The 11,066-nt window shown below is 41.3% G+C and overlaps 1 protein-coding gene across 2 annotated transcripts; it reads left to right on the top strand.

The window, feature by feature from the left end:
- Positions 1–2: 2 nt before the first annotated feature.
- On the top strand, positions 3–6,144 carry LOC127523288 (phospholysine phosphohistidine inorganic pyrophosphate phosphatase-like). 2 transcript variants are annotated; one of them, XM_051913825.1, is made up of 8 exons: positions 3–150; positions 399–582; positions 840–1,027; positions 1,152–1,305; positions 3,122–3,185; positions 3,377–3,469; positions 3,568–3,659; positions 5,867–6,144. In XM_051913825.1, exons 2-8 carry the CDS (start codon positions 431–433, stop codon positions 5,967–5,969), a joined length of 846 nt encoding a protein of 281 aa, XP_051769785.1. In that variant the 5' UTR covers positions 3–150; positions 399–430; the 3' UTR covers positions 5,970–6,144. The 2 variants fall into 2 exon arrangements, with proteins under 2 accessions (XP_051769785.1, XP_051769784.1); XM_051913824.1 differs by lacking the exon at positions 3–150 and having other exon boundaries at positions 240–582.
- The last annotated feature ends 4,922 nt before the right edge of the window (positions 6,145–11,066 follow it).

An 11,066-nucleotide genomic window follows, 5' to 3' on the forward strand; every position in this document is an offset into this window, starting at 1 on the left:
AACACATTTATTGACACACTTTAATGGTTTTATTGCACCTGTAATGGAGTTCGAGTCATTGAGCGCGTGGTGATGAAACTCCGGACAGATGCAGAGCGTGACGCAACATTGACGCAGGATTGCCTCGAGCTCACACAGACCTGTGCCATGGTAATAATACATTAGTTATTTATCTCCCCTGCTGCATTTTAAAAAGTTAAATCGAATTATATAAATATTGTCCAAAATGCACTGTCACTGCATTTTACACAATACACATTTATATATATTTGGCAGACAGTAAAGCAATTTGAATTTAATCATTATATTTGTTCCCTGAGAAACGAACTAATTATGTTTCAAATATAGTTTGTGCAAAATTATTATTTAAATTAATAGTATTAAACGTGCGACGGAAGAACTTCATTTCCCAGAACTCCCTTTCACGCGCATGCGCACGTGCGTCAGCAGCATGGCTGCAGGGAGCAGTATGGAGTGGCTGAAGAGTGTTAAAGGAGTGATTTTGGACATGTGTGGAGTTCTGTATGATAGTGGAGAGGGTGGAGGACAAGCGATACACGGATCTATAGAAGCAGTGAAGCGGTATCTATCTATCTATCTATCTATCTATCTATCTATCTATCTATCCTGTGCATAGTATGCAAACTTTCTGTATGCATACTACATTAGCCAGCATGCGAAGTATACATCCACTGGAATAGCGTACTACTACCATACTATTCATAGTATTTCTGCAATATCTTTATGAGATATGTAATATGTTTTGATTTATGGTATATAGTATGCTATTCTGCACTAAGTATCCCACAATGCAATTTTCATTAATGTGTGTTTGTCAGGCTGATGGATTCCGGTCTGATCGTGCGCTTCTGCACTAATGAGACTCAGAACACCCGTGAGAAGTTCGTGCAGAAGCTGCGCGCGATGGGCTTTGACATCAGCGTCAGTCACGTGTTCTCGCCTGCGCCTGCGCTCGTGCGCATCCTCAGAGAGAGACGCCTGCGGCCACACCTGCTGGTGCACGACGGTACTGCACTCATCATCATCATTAGTGCAACACAAAGCAGATGTTCCACAGAAGAACTGTGAGTGTTTGGAGTTACATACATGTGTGTGTGTGTGTGTGTGTGTGTGTGTGTGTCTGATCTCAGATCTGATGCCAGAGTTTGATGACGTGGACACAAGTTCTCCAAACTGTGTTGTGATTGGAGACGCGGCGGATAAATTCTCCTACCAGAACCTGAACGAAGCCTTCCGTGTTCTGATTGGACTGGAGAAACCGCTGCTGTTCTCGCTGGGGCAAGGGTGAGACTGCTTTCAAACAGGTCCTGTCTAGTGCTGGAGAGATAATGCACTGTAACCTGTGTTTGAGCCAGGGTTATTATAGTTAACTAAAACACTTTTCATCACTTGAAATAGTAAATTGTGCGCACAATATAATAATTCGTTCCCTCAATTTACTAAATCGTGCGCACAATATAATTAGTTCCCTCGTTTCGCGAAATTAAGTACATAATATAATAATCCGTTCCCTCATTTTACGAAATTGTGCACGATATAATTTGTTCTTTTGTTTTACAAAATTGTGCGCATGATATAATAATTCATTCCCTCATTTTACGGAATTGTGCACATGATATAATTCGTTCCCTCGTTTTACGAAATTGTGCGCATGATATAATAATTGTTCCCTCATTTTATGAAATTATGTGCATATAATAATTCGTTCCCTCATTTTAAGAAATTGTGCACATGATATAATAATTCGCTCCCTTGTTTTATGAAACTGTGCATATGATATAATTTGTTCCCTCAATTTACGAAATTGTGCACATGATATAATTCGTTCCCTCGTTTTACGAAATTGTGCGCATGATATAATTGTTCCCTCATTTTATGAAATTATGTGCATATAATAATTCGTTCCCTCATTTTACAAAATTGTGCGCATGATATAATAATTGTTCCCTCATTTTATGAAATTATGTGCATATAATAAATTCGTTCCCTCATTTTAAGAAATTGTGCGCATGATATAATAATTCGCTCCCTTGTTTTATGAAACTGTGCATATGATATAATTTGTTCCCTCAATTTACGAAATTGTGCGCATGATATAATAATTCATTCCCTCATTTTACGAAATTGTGCACACGATATAATAATTTGTTCCCTCGTTTTACGAAATTGTGCGCATGATATAATAATTGTTCCCTCGTTTTACGAAATTGTGCGCATGATATAATAATTGTTCCCTCGTTTTACAAAATTGTGCGCATGATATAATAATTCGTTCCCTCGTTTTACGAAATTGTGCACACGATATAATAATTTGTTCCCTCTTTTTACGAAATTGTGCGCATGATATAATAATTCGTTCCCTCTTTTTACGAAATTGTGCGCATGATATAATAATTCGCTTCCTCGTTTTATGAAACTGTGCATATGATATAATTTGTTCCCTCAATTTATGAAATTGTGCGCACGATTTAATAATTAATTCGCTCGTTTTACGAAATTGTGTGTACAATATGCAGTAAAAACTCATTTCCTTGATTTACGAAATCATGCACACAATATGATAATTTGTTCCCTCATTTTACTAAATCATGACCACATTTAAGTAAAAGCAAAATGAGGGAATGAATTAGTACAATTTGTACAACAATATATATATATATATATATTAAAACTGACAAAACGCACAAAATGACTAAAACTTTAACTAAAATAGAAATGTAAAATATGAAAATAAAAACTGATTCAAAATGTTAATACAAACTAAAATAGTCAGTAATACTAAAATAAAACGTACAGTTCCAGTCCTTGATTCTGATTGGTTGAGCCTCATTCGAAGCTGCTGTAAATGACTCAGTATTACTATCACTGCATCTGTGTGTTGTATTTTATGTACTAACCATTTTATTCTCCGCTCCACGTCATGCTTAATAACGGCCCTTAGCTGTTCTAAATTCACTGTAAACCACGGCTTCACTGGGCTGATTGCTTTATTTTGAGCGGTCAGGGGTCAGAGGTCAGGCTGGAGTGTTTTGGAAACAGTGGCACGTCAGATATTTCATGTCTCATTTATAATTAATGTATATTTCGTGTTTCTCTGCAGACGCTACTATAAGGAGACGGACGGTCTGAAGCTGGACGTGGGCGTTTTTATGAAGGCACTTGAGGTGAATACAGGAGGTCAAAGGTCACATGTGCTGTTTGGTCTCAGTGAATCTAGTTTGATGGTTTCTTGTTTTAAAGAGGTCATGACATGATTTATTTTAAAATATTTTAATGAAGTAAAGCGACACATAACTTCCCAACAGCCCTCTAATAGTTCCCATGATGCACCTGATGACTGTGTTGTGTTGTTCAGTACGCCTGTGACGTCCAGGCCGAGGTGGTGGGAAAACCATCGGCAGATTTCTTCCAGACAGTCCTGAACGACATGAGTCTGCAGCCGCACGAGGTCGTATTACAGTTGTGCTCCAGATCCAGACTGTGGTGTTCTGAGCTCCGTTCACCGTGTTTACCGTGTTTCTGTGTGTGTGTGTGTGTGTGTGTCAGGCTGTGATGATTGGTGATGATCTGCTCAATGATGTTGGTGGAGCTCAGAGCTGCGGGATGAAGGGCATTCAAGTCAGAACCGGCAAATACAGGTGAGTGTGTGTGTGTGAGTGAGTGTGTGTTTTTTTTCCTCATGTGTAGGGGGCCATCAAGGAATAGATTTATTCCAAAAGATGAGCTTTATTCAGAAACAGGTGAGTGGCTCGGATGAAAGGGATATGCGCTTAATCTTCTGCAAACAGCGTCTGCTGAGCACATGACTGCAAACTTGCTTTTAGACAGGTGTATAAAATGTAATACATTTAAGAAAAATAATATGAAAGTATGGTATCTATTTGTAAAATTAATAGACTTTAAGAATGGATTGTAGTTACCAGTAGCATTTATTTTCACACATTGTTTTCATTGTTTTTGTGATTTGATTTGATAGTAAATACCCACTTTTCATGATCACAATGGTCTGCTCATCACAACTGTAGTATTGGTGGACATATAATGTCCTGCACAAGTCACATGGACTACTTTTATAGGATTTTTTCTTCTTGACAGGTCACTATAAACATCAATGTACACTATCGGTCAAAATTAGCTTTTGTTTTTTTATGATCACCAAGACTGCATTTATTTGATGAAAAATACTGTAAAAAACGAATATTGTAAAAATAATTACTTCTATTTTAATACATTTTATTTATGTTAAAGTTACATTTTTGGCCTTTTTTGTGTTTATTTATTTAGGACAGACAGGAAATCACGGGAAACGGGAGAGGGCAAAGCTGATTTTAAAATATACTATTAACCAGTATTAAAAATTATGGAAGCTTGATTACGCCACGGAATAAAAAAAGCACAAAAGGTAACTGTGACTTTTTATCTTACAATTCTGACTTTTATCCCAAGTTTATATCCCGCAGTTCTGACTTTTTTCTCAAAATTGCGAGATATAAAGTCCAATTCTGAAAAAAAAAGTCAGCTCACAATTCTGACATTTCCTCACAATTGCGAGTTTATATCTTGCAATTCCGAGAAGAAAAAAGTCATAGTTGTGAGATAAAAACCTTTTGTTTCACAGAGAAAATAACAGCATAAAAATAACCATGACCTCGTCCTCGCATTCATCCCCTGCAAACAGTGAGGAGATATCAATGTATGTACCAATTTGCAATTCAAATGATGGATATTGACTTCAAACTGTACCTACAGCGACCGTGAGCGGCACAATATGTGTGTGTGTGAGAGAGTGAGTGTGTGCGTGTGTGTGTAGAACAGCATGGAAAAGCACAATAGAAATCAAGCTGAATTAATATCAGTCAGGAACTGTGTGTGAGCAGCAGGTGGCGCTGCAGGTTAATGATTCTTATGTTGAACAGCATAAATATAGTCAGTTTTCAAAGAGAACCAAACATAAAATAACAACAAATACAAGATGGAAAAAAAATAATAAAATAAAACATAATTTATAAGTAAAAAATATAATAATAATTATTAGTATTATTAATAATTTATTTATTTAACCAGGAAGGTCACATTGAGATACAATATCTCGTCTAACAGGGAGTCCTGGTCAATAATAAAGTATATATGTATATTAATTAAATATATTACTTTCTATTAATATTTATCATTCATTAATATAACATTCTAGGCTCATAAGGCTGGAGACACTCCCAGTTTCTTAGAGCACAGGCAGGGGAAGCACCCTGGACAGATGGCCAGTCCATCACAGGACACTTTCTCTCACACGTCTGATCCGTTCACACACAACTCGTGCAGAAGCAACAGGACTTCCTGTGATTGGCCGATCGAATGGTGTGTTTGAGAGCAGTCCTCATTCCCAGCATGCAGCGCAGGAAGGGAGTTTGACGGCAGCGTTCCGCATCATTAGACGGCCCGCAGCCGCCCGTCCGCTCTGACTGGTAGAAACAAACTCCCATGACCACTGCGTGTAGATCTGCATCAAACCGTTCCAGTGAAGTCAGAAAATGAGTCAGAATGTTTTCCAGTAAACAGGTGAAAAACGGGTCACAAAATAACCAGACCTGCATGAGAGCAACGACAGAACGCTGAGAGTTCAGCTGGTTTTTCTGACCCCACTGGCAGATTTTTGATCAGCTTCAGTAAATGTATTTTGAATTATGTTATTTGCATATATTGCAGACACGACGGTGCACAACACCAGCTCAGGTGTTTCAATCTCTAGATCACATGATTGGTTAACCACTTGACCTTTGACCTCATGCTCAGGGACCTGCCGTCAGTCAAAGCAGCAGAACTCACCGAAACTCTTCTGTTCCCGCAGGCTGAGCGACGAGAAGCACCCGAGCGTGAGAGCCGACGGATACGTGGATGACCTCGCCGCCGCCGCGGACGCCATCCTGACATCATCGCTGACCAATCACTGAAGAGACGCTGGTGACCAATGAAGAGCTGCTGAATCAGAGAAACTGTGAACGCCAGACGCACACGAGCCGTCCAGCCGGGGCTATTATAGTTCATGTTATTTAACTATAGCTCATATTCATATTTAACTTGATGTACTAAAATAACTAAAATAAATAAACTGTGATTTTAAGACAACCACGTTTAAAAGAACATATATAACATTTTCCTCATATTTTGATGGTTTAGTTGAACTTGTAGGGTCATTAAAAACAAACATCCCCTCCGGACGACACTTTTGGACACGACTGTATATTCATCACAACACATATCAGCATGACATACAAAACATCACTTTATTTTTGCACTAATGATAATTTAATGATAAATAAATGTGGCTTAACTGTCATTAATAAAGTCACAACGCAAAAAAATATTTTCTTTATGCAAATGTGTGTTTTTCGTTCGACTGGAGCTGAAGTGTGTTCGAGTGCTTTGATGTTTTCACTTCATTCAGGACAATAGCTGGAAATCTCCAGAGTCTCGCCGGGAGGAGCTGAGAGACACTGAACAACAAACAGAGTGAAGATCTACTGTTACACTGGGGCAGAGGTCACACACACTCACACACATTTGTTTTTGTGAATTGTGGGGCATTCCATTGGCGTGATGGTTTTTATACTGTACAAACCGTATTTTCTCTCCCCCTACACTACCCCTAACCCTACCCATCACAGGAAACTGTGCACATTTTTACTTTCTCACAAAAACTCATTCTGTATGAGTTATAAGCCTTTTGAAAAATGGGGACATGGAGTAATGTCCTCATAACTCACCCTCTCCCTGTAATACCTGTCATACCCATGTCATTATACACATTTGTGTCCTGATATGTCACAAAAACACACACAAACACTGACACACACACACATATACACTTGCACACATTAACACGCGCACACACACACACACACTCATTAGCACACATTAACACACACTTGCACACACATAACACACACACACATACACTAGCATACATTAACACACACACACTTGCACACTAACACACTCGCACACAAACACACTCACGTACATACACTAGCACACATTAACACACACTCACACACACTCACGTACACACACACACACTCACGTACACACACACACACGTACACACACACACAATCACATATTAACACACAAACACTAGCACACTCACACGCACACACTAGCACACATTAACACACACTCACTCAGACACACACACAAACTCGCACACTAACACTCGCACACAAACACACTCGCACACTAACACACACATACACTAGCACACACTCACTCACGGACATACACTCACACACATACACGCACACACACTCGTGCACACGCACACACACATACTCTCACACACTCGCACACACACACAAGCATATATTAACACACAAACTCGCACACTAACACACTCATACACTAGCACACTCACACGCACACTCACTCAGACACACACTCGCACATTAACACTCGCACACAAACACACACACTAGCACACTCGCACGCACACACTAGCACACATTAACACACACTCACTCAGACACGCACACAAACTCGCACACTAACACTCGCACACAAACACACTCGCACACTAACACACATACACTAGCACACTCACACACACTCACTCACGGACATACACTCACACACATACACGCACACACACTCGTGCACACGCACACACACATACTCTCACACACTCGCACACACACACAAGCATATATTAACACACAAACTCGCACACTAACACTCACATACACTAGCACACTCACACGCACACTCACTCAGACACACACTCGCACATTAACACTCGCACACAAACACACACACTAGCACACTCACACGCACACACTAGCACACATTAACACACACTCACTCAGACACGCACACTAACACTCGCACACAAACACACTCGCACACTAACACACACATACACTAGCACACTCACACACACTCACTCACGGACATACACTCACACACATACACGCACACACACTCGTGCACACGCACACACACACACAAGCATATATTAACACACAAACTCGCACACTAACACACTCACATACACTAGCACACTCACACGCACACTCACTCAGACACACACTCGCACATTAACACTCGCACACAAACACACACACTAGCACACTCACACGCACACACTAGCACACATTAACACACACTCACTCAGACACGCACACTAACACTCGCACACAAACACACTCGCACACTAACACACACATACACTAGCACACTCACACACACTCACTCACGGACATACACTCACACACACTCGTGCACACGCACACACACATACTCTCACACACTCGCACACTAACACACACACACAAGCATATATTAACACACAAACTCGCACACTAACACACTCACATACACTAGCACACTCACACGCACACTCACTCAGACACACACTCGCACATTAACACTCGCACACAAACACACACATACACTAGCACACACACTCACTCACGGACATACACTCACACACACTCGCACACAAACACACACTAGCACACTCACACGCACACACACTCACACATTAACACTCGCACACACACATTCACGTACATACACTCACGCACATACACACACTCACGTACATACACACTCATGCACATACTCACACACACAAGCACACATTAACACACACACTCACTCACTCAAACTCGCACACTAACACACACTCGCACATTAACACACACTCACATACACTAGCACACTCGCACACACACGCTCACGCACATGCACTAGCACACATTAACACACACACACACACTCACTCGCACACAAACACACACTCACACACACTCACACGCACACACTCGCACACTCCACACACACACAGCTTTTGTCTTTCTCACACAGCTCCTGAAATGCGTCTGCAGTGATTCACACACTTCTTAAACTCACAGTAAAGTGTTTGATCTGTTCAGTTCCATAAACAGCCTCAATTCTCACCGAGTCTTAATAACCAGTTTGACTGACTAGCAATTACACAAGAGGTAATCAGTCTTAAACAAAAACATTTGATGACTAACTTGTAAGACTAGTTTAATGAGTTTATGCCTCTGATGTTAAAACGTCACTCTCTTTCACTGTAATGCATCGGCTGTAACGACCGCTCGTCTGAACGAGTTTAACCCCGAGTCAAGGCCATGTCTAACCCTGGGTGAGGAGTGAGAGGGTTAAAACACAAAACCCTCGTCTAGATTGGCTCTAGGTCACGTCTATTGTTGAAGTTTAATGAGTGAAATAAGAGCCTCTGCTGCTCCTGCACCTCAGAACAGACACGGATCTCAGTGTGCAGGAAGTTTTAAAGCTTTCTGTCAGTATGTTTTCATTCTGGAACATTTCACTGCATGTTCAGGCCGATCTCACGGTCATACGGCACCAGTGCTCTTCATCAACTTACAATACATCTATACGTTACAATAACAGTGATGAAAACCCTGAAATAACACAAATGGAGGTCTGGGAATGATCAAAACATGTGGACGCACGTCCTGCTGGACAGGAAATGAGGAATAATCAGACGGGCGTTCACACACACCTGTGTTGCAGACAGACAGGTATCCATAGCAACAGTGTATGGTCGTCTGAAACCAACATCAACAAAAGACCGAGACCTTGAGTACAGTTGAATAGAGTGAGGAATGAACTTCCTGTGTGTTTGATCAGTATTTCCTGTTGAGAGATCAGAGCAGCTCACTGTGGAAATAAACGGTATGACAGTCTCAGTCTGTGCGTTAGATCTTACGATGCTGTACGGTTGGTCTCCACCCGTCTACAGGACCTCAATGAAACACATGACCCCTCTCAGAGGAAGAGCTCTCACCTCAACAGGAAATCGCTGCATTTGTATTTGTGCAGAAGTGCCGCCTGCGTGATTTTTGAGTTCACTGATTAGACTCTATTCTTGTACGTATTCCTAAAATACTGTGAGTGTGTGTGTGTGTGTGTGTGTGTGTGAGTGAGAGCTGTGTGTGTACATGAGTGTGAGTGCTTGTGTGGGTGTGTGGGTGTGCGTGCGTTTAGCGAGTGTGAGAGTGTGTGTGTTTGAGAGTGAGTGTGTGAGTATGCATGTTTGAGTGAGTGTTTGAGCGAGTGTGTGAGTATGCGTGTATGTGTGTGTGAGTGTGCGTGTTTGAGTGAGTGAGCATATGCATGTTTGAGAGTGTGTGTGAGAGTGTATGCGCATTTCAGTGAGTGTGTTTGAGCGAGTGTGTGAGTATGCGTGTATGAGTGCGTTTGTGTGAGTATGCGTGTTTGAGTGAGTGTGTGTTTGAGTGAGTATGTGTGTGAGTATGCGTGTTTGAGAGTGTGTGTGAGTGTATGCGTGTTTCAGTGAGTGTTTGAGCGAGTGTGTGAGAGTATGCGTGTTTTAGAGTGTTTCAGCGAGTATATGTAAGTGTATGTGTGTTTGAGAGTGTGTGTGTGAGAGTATGCATGTTTGAGTGAGTGTGTTTGAGCGAGTATGTGTGTGTATGCGTGTTTGAGAGTGTGTGTGAGAGTGTATGCGTGTTTGAGTGTGTGTGAGAGTGTATGCATGTTTCAGTGAGTGTTTGAGCGAGTGTGTGAGTGTGTATGCGTGTTTGAGTGAGTGTGTTTGAGCATGCGTGTTTGAGCGAGTATGTGTGTGTGTGTATGCATGTTTGAGAGTGTGAGAGTGTATGCGTGTTTGAGTGTGTGTGAGAGTGTATGCATGTTTCAGTGAGTGTTTGAGCGAGTGTGTGAGTATGCGTGTATGCGTGTTTGAGGGTGTGTGAGAGTATGCGTGTTTGAGCGAGTGTGTGTGTGAGTGTGTATGCGTGTTTGAGTGAGTGTGTGTTTGAGCGAGTATGTGTGTGTATGCGTGTTTGAGAGTGTGTGTGAGAGTGTATGCGTGTTTGAGTGTGTGTGAGAGTGTATGCATGTTTCAGTGAGTGAGCGAGTGTGCGAGTATGCGTGTTTGAGCAAGTGTGTGTGAGAGTGTGTATGCGTGTTTGAGTGTGTGTGTATGCGTTTGAGAGTGTGTGTGAGAGTGTATGCGTGTTTGAGAGTGTGTGTGAGAG

Source organism: Ctenopharyngodon idella, chromosome 12 (assembly GCF_019924925.1).
Source record: "Ctenopharyngodon idella isolate HZGC_01 chromosome 12, HZGC01, whole genome shotgun sequence".
NCBI classification, from domain to species: Eukaryota; Metazoa; Chordata; class Actinopteri; order Cypriniformes; family Xenocyprididae; genus Ctenopharyngodon; species Ctenopharyngodon idella.

Excerpts from the sequence above, each read along its gene's own strand:
- LOC127523288 (XM_051913825.1), top strand. The coding sequence starts at position 431 with ATGCGCACGTGCGTCAGCAGCATGGCTGCAGGGAGCAGTATGGAGTGG. Across the intron at positions 3,186-3,376 it reads TTTTTATGAAGGCACTTGAG|TACGCCTGTGACGTCCAGGC; the intron begins GTGAATACAGGA and ends TGTGTTGTTCAG. Across the intron at positions 3,660-5,866 it reads GTCAGAACCGGCAAATACAG|GCTGAGCGACGAGAAGCACC; the intron begins GTGAGTGTGTGT and ends CTGTTCCCGCAG.